Source organism: Camarhynchus parvulus, chromosome 2 (assembly GCF_901933205.1).
Source record: "Camarhynchus parvulus chromosome 2, STF_HiC, whole genome shotgun sequence".
NCBI lineage: Eukaryota > Metazoa > Chordata > Aves > Passeriformes > Thraupidae > Camarhynchus > Camarhynchus parvulus.
The window spans coordinates 20,287,056-20,312,710 of NC_044572.1; the positions used below are offsets into that span (position 1 = coordinate 20,287,056).

Consider the following 25,655-nt stretch of genomic DNA (forward strand, 5'->3'; position numbering starts at 1 on the left):
GACTGATTACAGGAGAAGCGGAATCAGTGTATCAATGCATCTCCAGAAAGGGTTCCAACAGCCAAACCAATAAACAGCTGTAAAATGAGTGTATAGATTTCTTGACAGGAGTTAAATAAAATGACAGTTGTACCAAACACAGAACAGGCAGTTGTACCAAACACAGTGGGGCAGAAAACACTGGAAGCAGAGGCATGTGAGGGCTACAACTGCAAGTGGCAACAACCTAATTATACCCTCAGTCTGTTCTTGTTCCAGCTCTGTCACAGTCCTGCCGCCCTGTTACTGTTTTTCTGGATGTTTTTCTTACCCCAATAGTATCCTCAAAGCTCCTCTGCTATAAAATATCACAGGCTGAAACTTCAGTAGCATTCCTGCACAACTTATCCATATCAAGCATTTGCCACATCATGGTATAAAATGCCAGCTAATGTAATTTTGAAGCTTTATGTAAGAGTAATGCAATGATTACAAGCTGGTGCAAATTTCACAATATAAGTTCTTACTGCCCAGCAATCCATAGATGAGGACCTGTTATTGCCTACCTGCTGGCAATATCAAGCAGTCCTTTAACAAATGAAGAAAATAAAGTTTAAAACCTTACATGTGGAAATAGAACTCCAAATACTATAAAATTAAACCATTGAATTCCCTCACTTCTCAATATAATACTATTATCTGACATGTATGCTATTAAATGATAGAATGCATAAATTACAGCTGGCATAAATCCCATGTTTTGGATTATCAATGAATGAAAATCCTCCAGAAGTCCTTGCACCTCTTTATCTGAATTTAAATAAAAATTTATTAATAAGAACACAACTTACTTTCCACAGTTGTTGGTGGAAGCTTTGTCTGCTTGAAATCAGGAAGCTGACATGAACAACTTAAAAGCTGTTGAATGATAGCTGGACTGATTTGCTTGAAGTGGTCCTTAGAAATGGAGGAAGAACTGTTTTTCAAAAATATCTTCACAAGTTCATTGGCAGAGAAACAAACCTTTGTAGAAAAGTATATACAGTTACTAAACATGTTGCATATACCTGCATTTAATTTTGAGGTTAAATACAGAATCTTAGAAGAACACAGGGCACTCCAGCCCTAGAAGAAACCTGCTATATATCTACACTCTTTCTTGCTTAAATTAGTTTAATTACTTCAATTACTTCACTTTTTTTCTGTGTAAACTTGATACTACTATATTTCAGAAAGACCAGAATCTTTGCGATTAACCAGCTCAATTTCTATTGGAGCCATTTAATGTCATTAAGACCTTACAAAATAACATCTAATAATATCTCTCAATATCTTATTGTTATATGTGCTAAGAAAAATGTTTTAATGCTAATACAAACCATATTCTTAGCTATTCTTGTGAAACTACATTATTTGCAGTAATAGCGCTACTAATATAAGATACTGCCCACGTCAAAGCAATACTGAAATTCGTCCTTGTACTGGATTTTCAGTAAGATATGGAAATAAGTTAGCTTTTCTAATTCATTAAACAAATGCATGTCAGCAAACTAGATGTTACATAGTCTAAAATTGGTCTAAAGATTGCTTAATAATCGTATTATTACAGGTACTTCAGAATTCCAACTACTTTTTTGTTCTTGCTTGGAGCATCTCTTTGTCAAAAGAAGCAATTTTTCATGGAAACATTTATATTTCAAAAATTGGCATGAAGAATTGTGTTTTCCGCTCCAGGATGAAACTTCTAGTAAAAACACGAGCAGTTAACAGAAGAAAAACTCTAGTGGAAATTTCTGTAAACACTTTTAAACTGAACTCCAGATCAAATATGTTATCTTACTTAACAAATATATTATTTTATTAATAATCTTCATTTCTTAATCTCATCTGATGAGCTGTGATTAAATATTTAAAAACAAAAAAATTTCTTTCATTTAAATTGGTCTGCATCTGAGACTCAAGGGATTCCTAAATATTCTTTATCTCATTACTGAAGCCTAACCTTCTTTTGAAGTTGTTAAGTACAATTACCTTCAAATAACCCAGTTAAAACCCAACACATTCCTGCTACTGCTCATCCATTAGTGAAGTAAAATATGCCTTATGGTTCACTAAGAAAATGAATTAATTGAGCACTGATATGTTTTTTCTGAAAACCACATTCAAGTCTTCAGGACAACGGGTGATCTTGTCGCCTGGACTGAGTGTGTTCTGCCTTCAGGCCAAGGGAGAGCATGAAGACAATTCAGGAGCTACCATATTGGCAGAGGCCTTAATTTTGCCTGTTCTAGGCAGTGATACTGCCTCTAGAACTAGGGAGCACTGACATCTCGTTTCAAGTTGGAAGACTAGGATTTTGGCTGGTTATGAGTAGCACTGCTGACCAGTCAGAGCAGGGATTATATTATTTAATACCTTCACCATCAACTTGAGTGATGGAACAGAGTGTACCAGATGGCATTCACAGGTGAAACTCAACTGGGACCACTAGTCAGAATGCTGATGGGTGTGGCTGCTATTTAGAGGGACCTTGACAAGACAAAAAATGGGCTGACCAGCCCTTAGTGAAGATCAGCCAAGACAAACTTATTTTACTTCACACAGAATAGCTGCATGCATCAATGGAGGCTAGGGAAAACTGGCCAGAAGGAAGGCAGGTTTCCAGAAAAAGCCCTTGGGGTGGCTCCTGACAGGAAACTTGAACATGAGCCACCAGTGTGCCCTTGTGGCAGTGACCAGTAACTGCACACTGGCTGCATTAGAAAGAGCAGAGCCAGCAGGTACTGGAGAAAGAATATTGCCCATAACTCAGGACATGGGAGTTCACATCTGGACTATGATGTTCCAGGAGAGGCTGAGACCTGGGTTTGCTCAGTTTGGGAACAGAAGGGTTGGTGGCTATCTTAAGTCTTCAACTGTCTAAGGTGGTTTAGAGGGAAGAGATAACCAGAATCTTTTCAGAGGCATACAGCAAAAGAACAAGAGGTGAAAGGTATTAGTTGCAGCAATAAAAAACTCCAATATGCTATAATAAATAAGGCCATCAAGAGGAAAGCAATAAAGCACTGGTACAGGTTTCTCAAAGACTGTATAAACTCTGTTTTTGGAGACATTCAGAATTCAACTGTACATGGATTTGTGAAATCTGATCTGACTTTGAAATTGGTTCTTTTTTGAAAAGTGCAACAGACAAGATGAGGTCCAAGATGAACCTAAATTTTAACGTGAATTTATTACCACGAATTTTCAATGAAAAGCAAAATATCAACTGTAAAAAGAAATTGTCCATCCTTACATAAAAATAGAGTTAAGGTTTATTGAGTAAAATGTTCTTGTAAGATGTGGGGCATGAGGACCTGCATCTTTTCTAGTTGCAAGCCCCAGCCTTTAAAGCTTTTTTACATAAGGAGGCAGAGAAATGTCTCCATTAGAAAAGCAACTATGTGTGTATCATCCTGAAGGATGATAACAAAGAAATAAGCACATTGATTTTGCATATTTTCATGCGAAAAACTGGATGGATGGATGGATGGATGGATGGATGGATGGATGATTTGGGTTTCCAAAATCCATGTTTGATTAATGAGGAAGAATAAATAAATACATAGATGTGACATAGTTTAATGGAATGTAAGATTATTTATCATATTAGATTACTTACTATTTACTTTTTTATAGACATTTGTAATTGTAGGGACAATAATGACTTCAAAAGAAAGCAGTGACTCTTTTTGTGGTAATGTTTCAAATAATTATTCCTATATAAAAATTAAATTACAGATCTTAAAGCAGTGAGCAAACACAAGCCTTAGACAAGTCAATGTCCTGTATGTAGCAGAATTGGCTACTAATGCACAATGGCTATCATAGGTGCAGAAAACCTATCAGGAGACAAAATTAGCAACACTGCAGTGAAACATGAAGTGTTCTAATGGAATATGTAAAGGAAAAGAACATAAATGGAAAAAAACCCTTAGAAACTAGGAATTAATACAGAAGAGCAATTATCTTCTGTCCAGATGTTTCTTTGTGATTTTTTAACATATACAGAATATTTGGCTCTCAGTTGACTCCTAAGACTCAGATAATGCCCCTGCACACTTATCCTTTGAGTTACAGTCAGTCTTAGAAGTTCAAGAACTCAAAAAACTGAGCTTTAAAAATACTTCAGTTGCTGGAGAATTTTACTTCTTTTACAGATAGAATCACTACTGATTTCTGTCCTTCATAATTTAAAATTCATATGAAACACATTTAAAATGACCTTAGTTTAAGATTATTTTGAGACCCCATTAAAAGCCTAATCATGCTAATCAGCATGATCCTTTTTTGTGGTCAGCTGCAAAGAAATAAAGGCATTGATAGAGTATGCATTTCAAATGCAATATAATTACAGAGATAAATATCTATCAGAATAGCATTTAACCAGATGAAATTTGTCTCAGCTCCCCATCATAAAATGACCACACAGAAAAAGTCAATTGCACATCACTCAGTTCTCCTAAATCGAGAAGAAACATTGCCACTGAGTTAATATAAATGGTAAAGGGTTGAAAATAATAGAAAAGTGTTCTTTGAAGAATATATTTCAAATGTATACATCAAAATATATACCAATTATATGCTTTGAAGTCTCCTTTTTGGTCTATGGAATGATACCCAGTCTAAAGGATGGAAGTCAGCTACCATCTTGATCACTGCTATAAACAAAATTTATTTATTTTCAAATTTTTAGGATAAGGATAAAATCACCTGCACTAAGCCTGTGTCCTTCAAAGTTCTCAGAGAAGATACTTTGTTTAACAACAAAAGGTACTCTGTTTAACAGCCTTTATACTTTCTTAAGAAGATCTCTGGATTCCATAAATGGCTATGAAAAGAGTTTGGAAATGTCCAGTCTTCAATTTACAGAAGCCTTTTAAAAGCAACTTACAGAGAAACTTTAATTGAATTTGTTTTCCTTAGTGTAAAACAGTCCCTCTTTCTACCAGGTCACTTAAGGCATCCTAGAAACTCTGTGATATAAAACCACAAGAAATCTCTAATAACTGTAAGAAAACATCAAAGCCATGTTAACCCACTCCTCTGAGTCTTGAAGAAACACCTGATTCCAGGTAACACTAACCATTGCTAGCCCGTCCCAGTGACTTTAATTGCACATTCAACATCCACAAAGTTTTTTTCCCAATTAATATTTAAACAAATATAGCTATATAAATATATATATTTTCATCCTTATCTACATGCCTTTTTGAAACTAATACATTTTATCTCAGACATATTGCATGATTTGCAAATCGATTTAAACTTCTGTCAGTGAAATTCTGTCACCAACATCATAATAACACAAAAATAAATGAACCTGGTCCCAATCTGTGTTCCTTTCACGATCTTCAAAATAGCTTTTCAGATAATCTCCTTTTGTATGGTTTCCTTTGACTGGAGTATTTCTTCTTCCAATATCTCTGATTGCCAAACTGTAACGTCTTCTTTTGTGACTGTGAAATTGTCCATTTACAGTGCAGGTTTTTTTGACTCTAAGCACATTGAGTAGTTGTTCTAGGTCTAGTAATTAATTAGAGAACAGATATGTTACCATAGGAAAATGCACACTTAAAAGAAAAAATATTTTAAAGATAATATTTTTTTCTTTTTTGTTTGTTACAACATTGATTCAATTCCTCATTTTAATACTCTTTTCTCAGTTTGGTACTGGAGGCAATTTCTGCTTAACAACTCTGGAAGTTCCAGACACCCAAATCCTCAGCCTTTCCCTCTTTACATGTCGCACTCAGATATGACTGGCAGGCAATTCATCTTTCATTTAATCAGCATCTCTGACAAAGTTATCTAGTAATTGTTAAATAACTTCACTGTTCTTAAAATTTTCCTGTGTAAATGGAACTCCACACTAAGTTGCCACAGCCAGGTATTTGGATCAGGATACACATCCTCCACAGGGTGTCCTGAAATCAATCTTCAGGATGCTGTGCTGTCCTTCAGAAGTGCAGCACAGGACAGTGAATTTTTTCTCTCCTTTGATTAACTGGGAAGATGCCTGCTCACAGTACTGAAACAGGAAGGAGAGAGCCAGGATCCCTAATCCAAATGTGAGATCATGCACACATGTACCTCATGACACAGCCGGGGTGCAATGGGTGCTTCTGCTGATGGAATGCCCGGTTATTTGAGGTGCAGGCTCTATCCTATCTTCCTTATCACCTTCCTTCACCCCTGTGCTTTCAAATGAAGCCATAGTGATAATTCCTGTAAACCTTAATTTGTCTATTAAAAAGTGGTCCACAAATTAATTTTAAAGAAATTTAGATTAATGGGAATGTTTCCACACGATAATCCTTTATTATTTTAATCTTGTTGCTCAGAAAATGCAAATGCAAGTATAGTCTTAATGGTAAATCTCACATAAAAGTTTCTGATAAGATGTTTCACTACTTTCTTTTGGCTACTTAAACAAACAGATCTGAATGGAGCTGTATTTGCAGGTATATTTGTTTCCTAAATGCAGTAAAATCTAATTTTCTTTTTCTATGCTTTCACATTTTTACTCTTTCCTGAAGTTACTATTAAGAATTTAAATAAATTTAAAGGGACAGTATAATTGAGCTTAGACATAAAATAGACTTACTCTGTAACAAACTGGTTAAGAATATTTTTTTATTTTCTGAATGACATCCTAACTCCACCAAGCATGCAGTCCTGCTGTTATCTTCACTGGGGCCCAGATTTCACCATATATAGCTATTTAGTAGCACTGTGCTGAGATGGCTCCATCCATTCTTGTGAGAATTATTTTACAAGATCTGGCTGGGCAATTTCAAAGGAAGAGCTTTGCTGCCAAACCAGTGTTTGTAAATACAATCTATAATACAATCTTAGTTTGGGGCTAAGGATTATTATTTTTTTAGTATTTATTTCTGATTCAATGTACCTCAGTGTAACCTATGAATGTTAAAAATGTCTTTACCTATGCTCAATTCAATTTTTTAATCTGTTTTAACCCATACTTAATGTAACTTTTAAAAAGTGCTCTGAAAAGCTTGTAAACTGTTGCTGTTAGCAGTTGCCACAAAAAAAGGAAAAGTTGATGTCCTACAACAACCTTTTAAATCCATACAAGGCCTCTGAATTGATGGTGTAGCTTCTTAAACTGCCAAGCAGGCTCAACCTTTTACAGAAATTAATAGCTGCTGCTGCTGCTGAGAGCTTGGCATTTGTTTTGTTTAGTTTGGGGGGTTTTGTTTTGTTAATTTTGGACCAGTTAGAGCACTCCTATACTTCTATTTATTTATGGTTAAGTAGCATTTCTGATAAGTCCAGCAATAAATTTTCCTGAAGAAAATTAACTTTGCATATTCCAGCTTACCTGTCACTTGGAGCTCAGTGGTACTATTTAGAGAACTGAAAATATATTTTATAAAGAATTCTGGGGAAGGCAAACTTGCTTTCCCCATACAGACTCCTTGGAGAGCCAGAGTAAGGATTAAAGCAGCCAGGCGTGGAAGAGTGTTTTCATCAGCGCCATCTCTGTCCGTTATATCAGCATTTTTCTCCAGAGTGCTCACATCAACACACTGAAATCAGGAGAAAACAGCATGAATACAGCCCTGCTAACCTCCATTTAAATAATCAAAGTGACAGGAAGAGAAACTGTGGAGAACAATTTCATAGACAGCCAGAGTAGAAAAAATGCTAAGCTGTGATTGCCAGCAGGACAGCTAATCAAAGGACATTTTCAGGAGAACGGGCATAGAATTAAAAATCTTGAACATTTACTCTGTGTCTAATGGGGAAAAAGTACAGTTCCTCATTCCAGTTATTTTTGCTTAGTGTTATTTTCCTGCTGTTTCTATTGTTCCAAGTGTCCTCCTCAATTACATCTACATCTACTTCTAGAAAGTGGAAGAAAGGGGATGAATTTTTGTTAAGGCACAAGAAATTGGCTCAAATAATACAGACTGTAACTCTTCATCTCAAACTTCAGAAAGAATTCTTTAAATGTTTTTAGTTCCTGACCTATTCAATGGAATCAATAGTTTTTTATCGATTAGTTATCTGGGGACAATGTGGAAATATATAATTTTGCTGATAAAGGGTGACTTTCCTGCTGGGTGACCAAATAAAAACAGTAGTCAGTGGTATAGAACCATGTGTGTGGAGGTCTGCAAACTCTCTCAGTTGCCTGGAAATTTATCCCCCTTTTCATATTTTCTTCCCTTTTTTCCTTTCTTGTTTGTTTTCACTGCAAATAATTGGGTTTGAATGAAACAACAACAAAGATAAAAAAATAATTAATTTAATTTTTTTCAAACTAATATTAGCAAAATTTAAAAGTCAGCTAGATGAGCCAGTACAGTAGTCATTTATTTCGTACATACTCATCTCTCCTTATGTAGACCATAAACACTTCAGAGAGCGGGCTGCCATTTCTTTTCCTGCTCATTCACTATACATTAAAATTTTCACAACCCAAAACTTAATCTCTCATTTCAAACAAGACATTAGGCGCTGTGACTAAAGAAGAGAATATTTTCTGTGAAACCAAAACATACAAAGAGCCACTAGAAATGCTTTTCTTCTATGACTACCCTGCACCATTGGCCCTTTTCTACAACTCAAGTGTTGTGATTCCAAGTATTATGCTATTATGTTTTGTGTACCTCTTATAAAAGAAACCTCTTTACCCTCAAGTCAGTGAATGAAGTCTCAGTTACTGGACAGGCTTGACAACTGATTGTACTGCCAGCATAAACAAACAGAACCCTCAGTAAAGCATTTTATGGGCTGTTACTCTATCTTGACATTTCAAATACCCACCAAAGCCTCTTCACAGTTGCTCAGCTACCATTGGAGTCCTTGGAAATCGGCACGTTCACCAAGACTCAGAACCAAAAGTACTGGTCAATGAATAATTTATGGTGGGAAATGACCACACAAAGAAGATAGAGAGAGGAACTGGAGGCCCTCAACATTCTGGACACAGCCAGGTCTCCTACCCATCCTCTGTTCATGCAGAAAACCCTGCTACAGCATCCTGTAAATTAAAATCTAATGAAATGAAAAATTTGAGCTTTGTATAAACCAAATTTAACTCAATACATTGAACAGAGCTAAGGAGCTACAAACAGGAGGTCAACCTGTACTTTAGGAGTTATCTAATCTGGTTAAAACCTGTTTTATTGCCCATTACAAGGAAAAGTTTCTTCTTAGACTTTGAACTCCAGAATATTATTCTATTATTTTATAGATCCTATTTGAAATAAGGAATTCTAAACAGCAGAGAGAAAACTTACAGCATGTTCCCTGACTTAGAAATTATGATCTTAGCTGAAAATCCTCATAATGCTTTTTTTTTTAAACTTTAAATTTAAGCTTATCTTTAACAATCTTTCTACAATGCATATCCATGCTGGTAGATAATTAGTCACAAATGTGTTTCTACTGAAGGAAGCCATCATATCTTTTGATTCTCATTCTGTCAAGCTTTGGATAGACGTGGAAGTGTAGAACCTGGCAGGGATTTCATCACAGCAAAAGAATTCATTATTTCTCCTATACTCTCCTATACCAGGCAGTAATGGATCTGTTCTACTTTATACCATGAAATACTTCAACTTTGAACTCTATAATATTATTCTATTATTTTATAGATACTATTTGAGATAAGGATGTCAAATAGATCCTTATAGATAGATCTATCTCAAAGAGATCTCAGAGATCACTGGTAGTGTATCTATGCTAACAAATATCAGAAATGAGTATTTTCTGTACTTGGAGCCAAGTGCAAGATATTGCATCTTCACAGCTGTGCTGTTTTCCATCTGCCCTAAGCAGAGCAACTGCATCTAAATTACCCATTAGGAATGGTCCCTAAAGTGCAATATTTCACCAATCACTTCACAGCAGACCCTGTGGAAGTGGCACATGCTAGAAACAACTCAAAGAAAAGCATTAAGCAGCACATACAACACAATCCCAGTGTTCAGCCAGTGCTTGTACACTTCCACCTACCAGTTTTCTGGAGGACTGTGGTACTGGCATAGTTTCTGTACTAGCATAAAGGTATTATCCCTGTAATAAAGATGAAGTTATTTTTACATATGTTTTCTTTACCTGGTTTTCAGAAGTTTTAAAATGTTGCCTTACTGCAGCTAAAATATCTTCAGTTTCATTCCGTGAAAAATAATAACAGTCTTCATCATGTCTTAAACTAAGCATACTCTGTAGGTAAAATTTATAATCTTTATCATTCAAACTGAATTCTGAAGAACACGCATCTCTACGATGAAGAATGTAGTAGAGAAGAATAAGAGAAATTCTCTCAAATACTTCTTCACTGAGATGATCTTCTAAATCTCCTCCAGCTATCAGTAACAAAGCATCTGGTTCAAGGCACTGCGAAGAAAAAAATAAATGGAAATTCAACTCAAGTGACACCCTGCAAGTGACATCTGCAAATACAGATAGGAAGGACAACGGGAGAATACAAGCTCTATATTTAAGGGATTGAACCCAAAACTTCGCAAATGCAGGCTAACAGAATGGCAGGAGGAGGGTGTAGGTAATTCTTCAGAGTTCTATGGCTGCAAGATCACACCATGGGGTTTTTTTTCCAGAGCCCCTTTAATTTTTAAGGAAAATGAAATGTCCTAGAGATGGCACTTTGAGCAACCTGGTTTATTGGGAGGTGCCCCTGCTCATGGTAGGGGGTACGGAACTACAGGATCTTTAAGGTCCCTTCAAAGTCAAGCCATTCTATGATTCTATCCTGTAATTCTATGATTTAGTGGTTTGAGACTCCCTACAATTAGGAATAATTCTGATCAATCATTGTAGAGAGCAAAAAGCTTCCACTGGCTTCAGCAGATTATACATTTAGTTACAAATATATTAGATAAGGGCTAGGCCTATTCTTATTTTCATCTGTGCATTCTATATGTGTTTACATGATAAGATAAAAACAGTTGCTGAACTGTAGTTAATTGAGGCTATGTAAACAAAAGTTATACCATATTCAATGCACTGCTGAGAGACATAATTGAGCCTGTAATCACACAGCTATTTTTATGTTTCTCAATGAATTCTGTTAACTGCAACAATAAGATCCAATGCAGAGAGACAGCACAAGGTCTCAACCCCATTTAGACCTTCAAATGCATTTCAAGAGGGACTGAAATTACATATTCACCCTGTGCAGGCTTTACATCTGAGCACAGATTCTTAATAAGTGTAAAATTGTAAGCATTAATAGCCAAATTAACTATTTATATACATAAATAAGCTAGATTAAAGTATGGTTCACTGTGTCCTCTCCTGCCTTCATTGCTTATTAAGGCCTTTAACTTTTCCTAATGCAGTCTCTGAGAATTACTTTTTCAACTAGGAGGAGTCTATTCCCTTTTCTGTCCCAAAGACCTCAAGTCAGTCAACAGCCTTTATGAACACTCAGTAGTAATACAATAAACATATGGCATGAAGTGGAAGATTTTCAAAGATTTCTGTAAGATTTTAAAATCCACTGAGGATAAATTGCAATCCGTGAGTCCATTGTTTGCTCTTGCAGGGAAGATGACTGAAAAGAAAATTGCCAATCACAAGGAAGCAGATGCATTGTAAAAGATGCAGTTACTCCATAGTATATGGGTAGCCCATGGTGAGTGACTCTTGAAGCGATATTAAGAGAATATAAAGTGGTTAGTCATTAGGTTGGGTTTTTTCATTTGTTTTTTAGTTTGGGGTGTTTTTTGTTGCTACTAATATTTATACAGGAATAACCATCTGTCCTTGATTTAGGAAAGCTAAACAAAAAAGAAGCCCAGAACTTTGGCACTGAAGTCTGAGTTTAAGTGAGCAGAAGTTAAAAAAAAAAAAAATTGTTTACCAATGCAAGAAATATATGACTTCTGTTTGCTTAGGAGATAAAGAAATGTCAGATGCCATCCAACAGCTGCCAGGCCCCACCCACAGAGTCTTAGGGCCACTACATAACAACAAACCAGAAGAGGGTCTAAAGAAAGGATTAAACTTCACTGTTTTTAAATGCCCATTAGTGATATCATAAAAACAAAAATAAAAAAGAATCTGAAAATAAAGTCATGTGGTATAAAGCAGTCCTGGATTTAGAAGGGAATTTGAATCTGAAATGAATTAGCAATTCCCAACAAGTATGAGGAAGAAAATATAAGGTGGGGCATTCTGTTTCAAATTTTGATGAACTTGAAGGGTATTGCTTCTTGCACAGTTTTTGCTATCTTTACCAAATCTTGTTAAATCATCATGGACTATTTCAGCACAGTATCAAGTGGGCACCCTGTGACTGAAAATGCCACGTCTCTCTCAAGGATTTCCTACAGAAAACCACATGCCTGTGGTGCTGGCACAGAAACACTGACCGTGTGGGATGCATGCAGTGTTTCTGACTCAGGTGACACTGAGGAATACTGAAAATGGTGAAAGTCATCAAAGTCTTCCTATAGAAAATTTCCAAGATGAAGCCTGAACAGAGCAGCAGTACTGACAAGTAAGCCCCAGCTAACTTTCCCTTCAATTTTGTCCATCCAAGGACACTAGCAAGCTCTCCAGAAGTACATCACAAATACAAGAAAAAACCATGCCACTAGAGAAGAAAAACAAAAGGGCAACCAAAAACTTAGTCCCCTGTTTTGTGTAGTTTGGGAGGACTATATAGCCATGTTTAATACGTTAATTTTCAATCTGGGCATGTATCTGATGCATATTCGTTGCCCATGTGTGAATAATCTCCTTCATAAAAAATTATCCATTTAGGTAATGACAGGCACCTACAATATTTATGTATGAAATTTCACATTTGGGTTCATATGAAAAATTGGAGCATTTTTAGAAAGGGTCAATAAAGTAAGCAGCTGTCTACTGCACAGGATAAAAATATTCCCACTTCATTGGCTTGGTAGATTGCTGAAAACAGCACCCTGTAAAAACATTCACCTTTCAGACCATCTTCGTAAGTGTGGTATAAAGTGACACTGCTGTATGTAGGTCACCGAACAGTGCCAGAGCCAGAGTAATGAAAGCCAAGGCTGACCAAGCCCTTTGTTGTCCCTTTTAGCCAAGTTGCTCAGTAACCCTGTCCCTGTCCTTTCTTCATTGAATCAGGACTGAGTTCTGAAAATATTCTTAAGTAGACAACCAATCCCTCTGTGCAACTGTACCCTGGACTACTTCCAGTTTCAATTTGGATTTGTAGAGTCATTGTTCTGCCTTTCGTTTTCCTTGACCTGAACTGCTTACAAAACCCTCCCCTTAATCTTGAATATTTCAGTGAAGTAGCACATAAATCTGAGACAATCCTGTCTGGATTTTATTTTTATGAAATACGACAACAAAAAAAGTGGCAGAACTTGTCCCCAGAGTTTACCTATGTCTTTCCATGGTGGAAATCCTGTGCCCCAAATTCAAGCTCATGCTTTTATTGTTACACCAGGTATCAGCAGAAAAACTTTTGCTGGAACACAAACACTTGGGAACTTTAAAAGGACAGTCTGTCATGTTTGGAATATCTCTTCATGAGCTCAAACCAAAAATTATAATAATTCAAATTGAAAAAAAGCAGGGACAAATTTTTTTGCTGCAACAATTTTTTTTACATGTTTAGGTATCATATTCAGGACAGTATCACTCAAACAAATGTTAGAACTCACTGATGATCCTGTAAAGATATCCCTCATTAATTGAAGCACTAACCAGATTACAATCCTCTTGCATGCCATAAATCCGCTGTGGGCATTCAGCTCTCTCCAGTAACATTTTGACCAGTTCTCGTGAGTGGTTCATGTGGAGCTCAGTGTTTTCAGCTGAGAGAATGCGCAAAACTTCCACCAGAGAGCCTCTGCTGGGAGGATTGCTGCCATCCTGCCCATGCTCTTCCCCAGGCTGTCCTTCAGCAATGAGCACGCTGAATATGAAAGCAGAACATACCACCCCAAGAGCTGGATGCTTGGTCAGAAAACACATCTCCTCTTCCTGCAGTGTGTGATCTGCACTGAATGTTGGATTGTTGTTTGTGCTGCACAGCTTAAACTGGAAACCTGAAGAATCTGAATAGTAAAGAGGAAAAAAACCCAACCCTTTAATTAGTGCGAATGCAATATGTTCGAAAGGATTTATTAATTGGTCGGCTAAGCTGATTTGCAGTGACAAGCTGTTTTTGAACAACAGGGAGCCTGTAAGGATTTTACAGCATAGAACAGCAGGAAACTAAGACAACTATGGCCTCAAAACTTCTTTAGAATTACCAATAAGAGGTTGTCTCAAAGTGCCCTTCCCTCTTCTTAAAAATAAAGTCTATGGCTTTCATTTCAGTGTTATGTTATTGCATTCTCTACTAATTCTTTTCAGTAAGTACAGAAAAATACCATGGCTTTTGCTTTCATTTTATCATGAAAACAGGTTTTTAGTAACAAAAATAGCTGCAAATAAATATTGCTAGTCTAATACTATTATGAATGTGCAGTAATTATGTTACATAGCAATAATATAAAGCAGGTTATATTGTCAAAACACTTTACCAACATCACTAAACTCCAGCTATACTTCACAAAGAAAGAAGGAACAGGATGTACTTAAAAATTAGCGATTGCTACTCAGACAGAGGAATTACAAAGCTGAGGTTATAATTTCATTCAAAGAACTCAGTGAATAAACAAGACAAACAAGCTTAACTTGTTAACTTTAGGTGCAAAAGACATTTTGTACTATAAATCTCTCTTCTTCACAATCCTTCCTAATAAACCACTCCTTCCACTTTCACAGTAATCTATCTCAATATCAAAGCACAAGAAATATAAAATAGTTTCACTTCTGTTTTCCTCAGAAGTTTTGATTTTATTGATGGGTAGATGCTGGCAGTGACATACATATTCAGACAGTAAAGTACATGTTTAACAGCCACATACACATTCATCTCCTTTGAACTGCAATATGATACACATCTTATTTTAAAGGAAACTTTGCTAACAAAGTATTTAAAATTGAAAAAGAACTGCTGAATTAAAACGAGCATTTAGTCCAAAGAAAGTTAGTATGTTTTTAGATATTAGGAAATCTTTTGGTGTTTAGATATATTTTAGTGTTAGGAATATGTATCATTGTTATGAGGATATTATAAGCATTTATTTCTAAATGTTATTTTCTTACCTTCTGAAGGGAAAAAGAATGCTTGAGTATCTAGCTTTGTGGCCTTCTGAATCCTCAGAAGTATTTAGCTGCTGGAAGCCCAATGTTTTTAAAATGCCTTGATGGTGCTCTGGAAGCTGGAGAGGATTAGTTTATTCTGCCTTGAAAAGTTTTCAGTTGCTATGGAGAGAGCTGCCCTTAAGGTAACAATGGAGGTGGATAGGAATTAGTACACGTTCTTCTTGTACTTCCAATTTCTAAGCATTGCATTATTGAATTTATTTCACATTTTCTAGTAGTTATCTTTTTACGTAAACAGTCTATTTTAGAAGTACAAGATGTATAAAATCTACTAAAGAATGTATTTCTTTATGATGGATAATATATGCAAGCACTCATAACTGTTCCCTGTGTTACTAAATTATTTGATCAATGCTACAAAAAACCTTAATTTTTAATTTTGTTTTTTCAATAAAATATTACTACTTTTAAAAAATATGAGAACACAAAAGAAATAGAAATCTTTTCAAGCACATCCATAGAAAAATGATATTTTCTCTTTGCAAAACACTGCCCATAGAAAACAGCTTCTTTCATCCCCACTTATCCTGTGTCACATTTCCACCAACTGAAAAAGTTGGGATAGCTCAGCCTGTGGTGAAAAAAATTGTTGTCCACCCACTCAGATTTTCCAGAGGGACGCTGTTACGAAGTTGACATTTACATCACCACACTATTACAATATTACTGCACTGGAAGTTAGTGAAAACTGTCACAACTGACAGATTTCTACAGAGACCAGCAGCACACCAGTCATATCATTCTCCCACCTTCCAAACCTTCCATGCTGCTATGGAGGACTATCATCTCAGCTGGCTCAACAAACCCTGTGAAGCAGTAAGCCTGTAGTAATAGAAACATTATAATTCTCTTTAAAGCTAGATTAACAAAATATCCAGGGTTCTAAAATGTCTGTAATGTCTCCTACAAGGTGGTAAGCTCAAAGGGAACAGCCTTGTATTAGCAAGACTGAGAACTGACAACTGACGCTGACTATAAAAGAATTCAACTGACAACGCCAGCTTGAGGGAAATACAAAATGTAAACAAATGTTCTCAAAAACACAAAGTACAATTACATGTACAGGTTCTTGTGTGATGATGAGTATTTTAAAAATCAGTCCTACTTTAAAATATTCTTTTATTTTATTTCATAAATTACCAAAGATATTTATCAAACCAACATTTCTAAATATACCACTTTATAAAAACAAGAATTACAGAAATTTTTCATATAAATATTTTTATAAGATTGACTGAAAAGCAGAAACACATGATAATATGCATTTCCTTTGGCTTTCATACAATTTATTCTGTCAAACAAAGCTAACCATGTCCAGATTTGTTCCACTAATAAAAATAATTCCTTAGATAATGGGAGAATAGCTTCCAGCATTTAATTCTGGGGATTGCTTAATCTCCAAACAAACATAGAATAGGATTATCTGTATATAATTTGATGTTTTGTGTATAATTACAAACTGAAACTAAGAATTCATTTCATCTAATTAAAGTGTACAAACAGAGGGTGAGTTGTTTCAGTTTACTGAGAAAAGCTAACATTTAAAAACACATTTGATGATTCATAACTATTGAAAGCTTCTAAGAGATTTGCATGATAATACTGGCTACAACTTACTTTAATATTTATATTACAGAGCAATGGTAAAAAAAAAGAAAACATTCAGTACATTAAAAAACAACAGATAATAATTGGTACAGGCTACAATGGCTGATCTCAAAGGGGAATTCACTTCTCTTTTTTAATGACTAAGTGTTGCAAACCTCTCCTGGCTTGGAAATGAGCTTCTCAGTGGTGGCAAAATCACTGACAGTGACTCAAGGCTCACCCTCTGCTTATACCCTTGAGACTGTGTTTTCACAGTCATGCCACTGTCCTTAAAGAACTATTATGCCTACAGAGCACTTGGATTACTTCTTCTGAAGTAATTGCTGGCATCAGTTCCTAAGCCTTTTGTCCAAACCCTTCTGCAGCAGCATTATTCCCCCACTACTCACCCATCCCAAAGCTGTGCCAACTGATCAAATGGGACTACAACAATTGCAGAGCTGTGTAGTTAGATGCCCATTAGAAATTTACTGATACACAGAAAAAAAATCATTTATACAGTTTAATATCTTAAAACCTCCCAAAGCACTTATCACTAATATCATAACTTGTGTTATGAGACTAACATTTTGACTCAGATTTTACCGCGTGCTTTTTGGAAAATTTTGATAAAGTGGAAAAAACTCCATGAACAATACTCTGAAGCCAGAGACTCTCCATTTATCGTAAAATGATAATATGCATGGAAGAAAACCTTGAGAAGAACTGGAGAACTGGGGTAACTCAGAGTGAAGTACATTAGCATTCTAACATGACAACAGATATTCTAACAGACTCTCTGTAGCAAAACCAAAGGTAGGAGGAATTTTCTGATTAAATAAACAATTAAAAAAATATTATTTCATTTTACACTTACTTACATACCTTGGCATGCTAAAGTAAGGATCTGAGATCAAGAATTTTCAGAAAAAAAATCAATATTTTAAAATTAGTTTGAACAATTACCATGCTGGGATACTTGCAGGAAAGCAACTAATTGCTGACAGGCATAGGTGTATGACCCAGGGAAAAAAAGTGAAAGAAGAAATAAGATAAAAAGAAGAGTGAAAAAAATGTGAACTTCTCAAAACTTGATTTCACTACCAGATTCATGATCCCAGACAACTGCATATGAATTTTTTCCCACCCACAGATACAATCTTTTATGATTTAGAAAGCTCATACAGCAGCAACTTATGGTCTTAGTGAAAAGGAATGAAGACGATTTAGAAATGGCATAACTAGACACAGAACATGCAGCAAGGCCTCTCTAGTTTCAGGGCATTAGTTAGTTAGTTTTAATTTTAAGTGAACCAGTAAGACTAACTGCAGCTTTTCTGGTTTCTCCCACCTTCACACCTGCTGTGGGAACAAAAGGAAGTTGCCCATTCACAAATGCCATGGATAACTGCACTCTGCAATTTACTGGGTTTCAAATGATTGATGAATAAATTGTGTAGGAATAGGAAAACTCTATTAAGGACTCACTCTGAGATGACAAGGGCATTTCCACGAGCCCTACCAACATGACAAGTGGCTTTATTTTATTTTTACAGTAGAATGGGAGAGGATGTAGGCATGATTTTAGCAAGACCCCTGCTGAACTTCACATCATACTGGGTAATGCAGCTATATAACTCTCATTCCTTCAATACTGTGTAACTTGTTTTGATGGACTAAGCAAATGCATTTTTTTCCTTTTTACTAATGGCAGCAATTATGGCAAACAGAAGAGAATCTTCTGGCACTGCAGCTTTCCTCCATGTTATTAATGTGATGTGTGCACATTGTATAATTACAGCCATAGGCTGTATATTGACATATGAAAGAACTACATTTTGCATGTAATTTGGGTAGAATTTCAATACATAAAGTGTCTTTGCCAATGTAATGCCAGGGTGCTGCAATAAAAAATGTCAGTACTTTTAAAATTACCACAGTCGATTAAGCTTTTTTTGACATCACATGCCAATCTTAGCAATATCACAGATATTAAGGTTGCTAATGAATTAAAATAAATTAACATTACTGAAATTATCTGAGTTACATGTATTAGCATACATATATATATAGATATATCTGAAACAAATCTTGTTTTAGTTCAGGATTACAAAATTCACTTGTTAGCAGAAAGTTTTCTGAGACAACCTGGAAATCTATTTGCATTTACATAGAATAGCAAGAAAGAAGTTATAGATTACTATACACTCTAGGCCAGCAAATCTTCTTACCTTTTAAGAAATATAATCCCAGAGGTGCCTTCTCACATAGGTGCCTCTGTCACCTTACAGACTTAAGGTGAAATTTATCGTCCTAAAATATTACTGTCATGAAAAACTGTTTTGAAATTAAACAAAAGTGTTTATTTATATGGAAAGTGTGACCTAAAAATGATTAATTGCCTCCATCTGACTATAGACTTCCCCCTCACACAATCTCTCTATTGCTCTATCTGGCTGTGTTTAAAACAGATCAGAAAAAAGAAAACCAAAATATATTTGGATGTAGGTATAACCATTAAGACTATTCAGTGATAGCAATTCTTATCAAGAGCTTAGAACAGGAGATATTAATATCTTGAGTATGAAAAAAAGGAGATTTTATAAATATGGATATAATGTTGCTCATTTTTTACTTAAAGAACACATAGGTAAAACAATGTACTTGTATTTATTGTTCTTAGGAACATTAGAAATCTAACTTTTATAAAGGTATCTGAACGTTAAAGCACAGCACCAAGTCAGTTTCAGTTATCTCACCTCCTCTTATACTAAAGAGATGCAGAAATGAGTTTCTAAGCTTTTCACTGCCTATTGTATGGTTTTGTTCTGCAGTATTATCAGACTGTTTATGTATATTTTTTCTTTCTTTTGTTCCTTTAGGTTTTCAAAGAAACTGGGCTCAAAAACTGAGTTGATCTTACTAAGAGTGTGTTACCTGATGCAAAGGACTTACAGTCAGTCCTATGATGTATGTTGAACTATTAAATATCCCAAATGAAATATTGTGTAGTATTACAGTATAGAGCACTAATATTTCAATGAAAAAAACAGAATTCAAAATTGAAAAACAACCTTTTGAAAATGATACTGTTCATCTTGTCAGAAACTGACATATATTGTATCTTGCATCTTTTTAGCCATTGACTTCTGACCCCAGCATACTGATTGTTTTCCTTTCCTGCTGATAATCATCAACTTATGCTGGAAAACCACTCAAATGTTCTTTATGTACCTGTGTATTTTTTATTTACATAAATATTCATAAAATATTTATAAATAATTTTTACTTTTAGAGAAATTGAAATAACAAGTGATTACTCACTTATTTTTTAAACTATGACTCAGTTTTCAGTTCTAAAGAAACAATACAGAAGAGTAATTTCAGGCAAAAGCCTGTTGTCTGAGAGATGACTGTTTCTCAAGGTCTTCTAGTCTACCCCCAATAAAAGAAAAGCATGTAAGTGTAGGCATGAATACAAGCCAAAATGAAAGAAGACAGTTTCTTTCCATCTCTTTGTCTTAAATTCAGGAAGAGTGTTAGTGGTATCAACAGTAAGAAGAGTTTACAGAATATTTGACTGATTAGATGGGCTTCAAGTAATAGATGCTGAAGCAATAAAGGTGAAAAGGACAAAAAAAAAAGGAAAATCCTAGAATGGAAGAACAATGAAAGAACCTGTATTGATAGAAAACAATTCAGCCAAATACAAATTTCACTGCATGACAATGACCTTACTTCAACCTTTATTAGAACTACTGACAAACCACTATCTCTCCCCTATAACCTGGTATATTCATTGTTTGAAGGCTTGGTAACAAGAGTACTGAGAAGGGAGTTAATGATGAGAAATGTTTGTACTTTATAAAAGAAATTTTTCACTTTTAAAATAATTGTTTCTCTCTACATAACCATACCAGTATATGAATACCATTATTCACAATAAAAGCACACATGCAACCATTGGATTCTAAAGTAAATGCTTGGTTTTTTCTAACCTATAAGAAAATACAACATTAACTACTATTTTAACTTTGCAAATAGAGTTTTGAGTTAAACACACCCTAAATCCTTGTAGAATTGTTCTATCCAATTTAGGAACAATTGTTTTTTATCATAAGAGGACACACTGTTCATTCTGCTCAATGTTGGCCATAGAATTCTTTGCATCACGAGCTCCTAGAAAAGAATTGTTGTAGGCATCTGTGGGTATCAACTGTTAGTTCAGTGGCCAATCCACTTCCATCAGTTACTGTAGTCTTTAATTTGAACTAGGCTGCATATATTTTGGTGGGTCTGTGGCAACTATAATTTTAGAAAATGCTGAAATGCTATCTTCAAAGCACTATGCTAAAGATAAGCTCAACTTAAAGCTAACAAATTGATTAAAATGAGATGAAAAAGAGCAAGAGTTAGAAATCCACAGAAGTGTAAGTTACGTCTTAAAAAGCAAAACAGCAATCTGAAGCACAGTGACAATTTGGTACCAATACTCTCTCTGTGAAGATTTTTCAAGCCTTTCCTTCTGCTGAACAAATTCTTCCAAAAGTACAGAAATAAGATTTATCTTCTCCTTTGCTCCTCATGTCTCTATAGATAAGGACAAGAAAAAATCTGTTACCTTAAAAAAAAAAAAAGAATAATAATTCAGGTAGTCTTCCTAAGCAAGTGCTTGAGTGCTTGTACTCTGATTTAGCAGCCAGCAAGCTCTCATGTGTGCTACGGATTTATACTGAAGGGCACAATGTGAGCAGCTTGTGAATACTGAAAGCAGAAACTTTCCTGCAGCTGAGAATCTGCTACAAGCAACTTACCTGTTTAGTAGGACACTAACTAAGCCTCCTGCAGCTCTGATTTTGCTGTGGTTCTTGTTCCCACACTACCTTCCACACACTTGGAAATAGATTTTGAAGCATGCAAGAATATAGTTTATTCTAATCACCCTTTCCCCACTGTCTTTCTTAAATATACACACACCCCCACCCCAGGAATTTGAAAAACCATAATTATAAAGTGTAATCTTAATTTTCACATTTTATTCAGATGAATTTAAAGTGAGTAATTATTAACAATTGGATAACCTTTCTTACATTTAACAATATACAATCTGCAACCCAGTGTGAGGTTCAAAGTAGCCAAGTAGAGCAAGTCAATGGCTGGCACTCATAAGCTAGAAAAAGAAAGCCTAAGTGGATTAGTATGCAGAGCATTAGGGCATTGAAGTAATTTTCAAACTTAACTCCCTACAAGGAGACTTGGGGGATGTTTTAACCAGAACTTTATTTTTTAAAAACACGTTTTTTTCTGCAGAAACCTTGAAAAGAACTAAAGAGGAAACAGAGGAAATTTTATGCAAGAGGGAGATTACTACGTCTCTCCATAAACCAGTGTCAAAGTGAAGAAAAAGGGTAGTGTGAGTCTGTATGCACTTTCAGATAGACAGATAGAGCCAGTGTACTGGGTTTCCTCCCCATCTTCTGAGTGATGACTCACTGCACTGTTTCTATGCCTGCTTTTGAGGGACATGGAACTCTTCTGCAAATAAATGTTGCCAGTTGAAGTCAATAAATGACACTGGTATATTGGCTAACTTCATGCTTTTCTGTGTGTGCCTTAACTTCAGTTTGCTCTCTTACTGCAGCAAGGAATCTGAGATACACCTGCCAAAGACTACCTTTACTGTCACTGAAAAAGGAAAATACATGTGCATGAGAGAGGGAACAACAGATGCCACCCCATTTCCCTCTGGCATGCTCCTTTATGTTAACTCTTCTTTAACATATTGATAAAGATGAATTAAATCTTTCAGAATGCAAATTTCTAGCTTTTTGTCAACGAATCAATTCTTTAAAAATCTACAAATTTTACAGTAAAGCTGACACTCTTAACGTTCCTGCAACTCTTTGGTGTCTAATCTGAATATTTTCTGTAAAAGCACAGCTCCAAAAAGCCTTTTAACATATGCATGGAAACCACTAATTGTCTTTCACCCATGTTTTTTGAAAAGAGAAAACACTATGCAACCTTTGTTACTCATAATTGAGTATAGTCCTTATTGTTTATCTTTTTCTTTTATTTTCATTTTCCCCCCTCATTTAAAAAAGGAGGGTTTTTTTCCTTTTTTCAGTGTCATCTCCTGAATAAGTGAGGCTACAGCCCACAAGATCTGCGTAGTTAAGATGGGTTTTATCTAAATTTGCAGTATATGGAAGTATCTGGACCAGTGACCCTAGGATCCCTGTACAGTCATTGGAGACTGAGGCATTTTAGGAGGCAGTTTGTCAGGCCTATTCCACACCAAGATTTTGGATGCGAGGAATTGCACTGTAGCCTCTGTAATTATAACATCCTTGACAGCTGAAAGAGCCTTGAGAGATTTTCTTTGCTGTAGACATCTGCACTATTGATTACAATTTGCCAGTTAAATCCCTCCCTGTCCCTGTATGAATTCCCTCACTCCTTTCACTCCAGTAAGTTATTAACTATTTACCCACTTCTAAATATATCTGATGGAAGAGCAAAAATATCCAAGATCCCTGCAAGTTTTATGCAAAACAAGGGCTAGAAAAAGCATTTTACTAGTACCTACATGCAGGAAAGCTGCAGACATAGGACTCAGCTATAGACATGAAATAAACAAAAAGAAATGCTATGAAAACCATAAACCATGCTATTAAAAATGAATCCAAAGAAAAAGATCCAAAGCCATTGTACAGAAACATCTTCGTTGCATCTGATACTAGTTTAATTTATAAAGGCTTTCCAATATTTTTATATTCATGAAAAAGAATTCACTGATTGTGAGGCAGTATAACAGGATGTTGACCACTAGAATGTAATGAAGCAATCCCTAATAAAATGCATCTGTAGAAGAAGCAGTTTATGATTTCAGGAAAAAAAAATTCCATTTGCTAGTTGAGAAACAGATCTCATATGATTTTTTCAAAGAAAAATACAAATTTTACAGGGTAGAAAGTTCAGGAATCTTTTTGTGACGTGAAAACCACAGTAATCCAAGCCCAGAAGTTAGAAACTATGTATGAAAATAATTTTCTCTTATTAATGACAATAAATGCTGACATCAACATCATCAAGAAGACAGAAATAAAGGATTAACTCAGTTTTCCTTTAGCAGGATTTTTTTTTTCACTACTTGTGCTACACTGAATTAAAGATTATAAAAGTAGGCGTGCCGCACCATTTTACTACTGCTGCCCTCTGCTGCATGGAACAGTTTCCACACGTCCTCATTTCATATTAAGCTGGTGAATGACTAGTTTTAGAGGTTTAAATGCATATGCCAGATTGCTTTTGTTTATTTCTCTAACTTGCAATGAAGTTTATTTGGCAGCAGAGGAATTAGAATTTTACAGTAGGACTCAAAATTGTCACAGTTAATAAATTATTATCAAAGATGATATATGATACAATGAAGAAATATATTCCCAATTTTGTTTTGCAAAGTAGATTGACTTACTTCAAGAGATATTTTGACTCAATTAAACATGCTTCAATACTCATGACATTAATGTTAATGTCTTTTTAAATGTCACTTCTCAATGAATGTTATAAATGAGGAGGCAGTAAGAACAGAAGATCCAACATGAACAGCCTATGAACAGTCTACAGTACAGTTTGTTCCAATATTTCTCTTTCTTACTCGTTTTTTTTAAATCAATCCATCCATCTGTACATTTCAGAAGAAAGTGCTACTCTTCCATACCATACTCCCACCAATAATAAACCTATTATCTGCAAAGATGTGACTTGCACTGCAGGGTAGCCCAGTCACATTGTGACATAACATAGCTTTGAAAACACATCCTCAAACACATCCTAAATGCAGGGTTACTCCTGCATTTAGCTAATAAAATACATAGACAATTATGTGATGATTGCTGCAGATTCTTAACAATATCCTAAAAATGAAACATTTTTATTTTTATAGCATAAACCTTAGCTTAGGTACATCAGTAATTTAGCCATATTCACAAATTATGAGACATGTTTTTTTCTTCCTGTGCATTTTCTGAAACATCCATGGTTTTGTTGAAAACCTTGCAAAAGTCCATGGCTTTTGTCCATTTTATTCTGTTTAATAAGTTTAATTTGCAGAATTTTAAATTACTTTTTGACTGGAATAAGCACAAGCTCCAAGGCACGGAAGGATGGAAAGTGAAATTCCTTATTAAAGGAATAGGCCAGAGCAGAGGATCATAAGGACTAAGAAAAGCTCTACTGGCCTTAAGCATTGCTTTACCCTGCTCAGCACTATATTACAGCAACAGAAACTGCTATTTAGACAGTGCATACAAGCCCAACACTGTTTGGGGTCCATTCCCCTCACACACAGCACATGCAGCCATTAGAACAAACTGTTAAAGAGCACACCCATGATTGCTGCCTTTCCTAAATGCTCATAAACATTTTCCACACATTTTGCTAATCCATCTCCATAAGATCCTGTGCTAAAATATTTTTGAAATACCCTACCTCGTGGGTAAAATAGGATTTTCTTTCATCCCTTTAAAGTAAATTTCCTCTTAACTTTTCATTGCTGAATTTTTAGCATACTATAAAATTCAATCAATAACAGTTCTGTACCCATTTTATTCACAACCTTCCTGATTTTGTAATCGTTACCAATATCTCTCATCAGCTTTTTCCAGTCCAGATTTAGGTATTTTTCTTCTAGTTTCTCTCTCATAAGAGAGTCGTTCTATGACTAAAAAATTTTGCTTTCCTTTGTATCCATTCAAACCCCATGTGCTTCCCATTTCAAAAAATACTCAAGATGTGAGTAGGATACTACACTCCTAATAGCTGAAATTGAATGT

At 35.3% G+C, this 25,655-nt stretch overlaps 1 protein-coding gene across 3 annotated transcripts in view; it reads right to left on the reverse strand.

Moving 5' to 3' along the window:
* The window catches only part of SLC39A12 (solute carrier family 39 member 12), a 33,771-nt gene extending 18,561 nt beyond the window's left edge, over positions 1-15,210 (reverse strand). The window contains exons 1-6 of one of the 3 annotated variants that reach the window (XM_030971596.1): positions 15,172-15,210; positions 13,720-14,072; positions 10,111-10,392; positions 7,364-7,571; positions 5,342-5,544; positions 831-1,002 (exon numbers count right to left, since the gene is read on the reverse strand). In XM_030971596.1, coding sequence (XP_030827456.1) covers positions 831-1,002; positions 5,342-5,544; positions 7,364-7,571; positions 10,111-10,392; positions 13,720-13,989 — 1,135 coding nt within the window. In that variant the 5' untranslated portion in view covers positions 13,990-14,072; positions 15,172-15,210. Of the gene's footprint in view, positions 1-830; positions 1,003-5,341; positions 5,545-7,363; positions 7,572-10,110; positions 10,393-13,719; positions 14,073-15,171 lie in introns of those variants that run through there. The other 2 variants (XM_030971595.1, XM_030971594.1) reach the window with 2 other exon arrangements.
* Between the last annotated feature and the right edge of the window lie 10,445 nt (positions 15,211-25,655).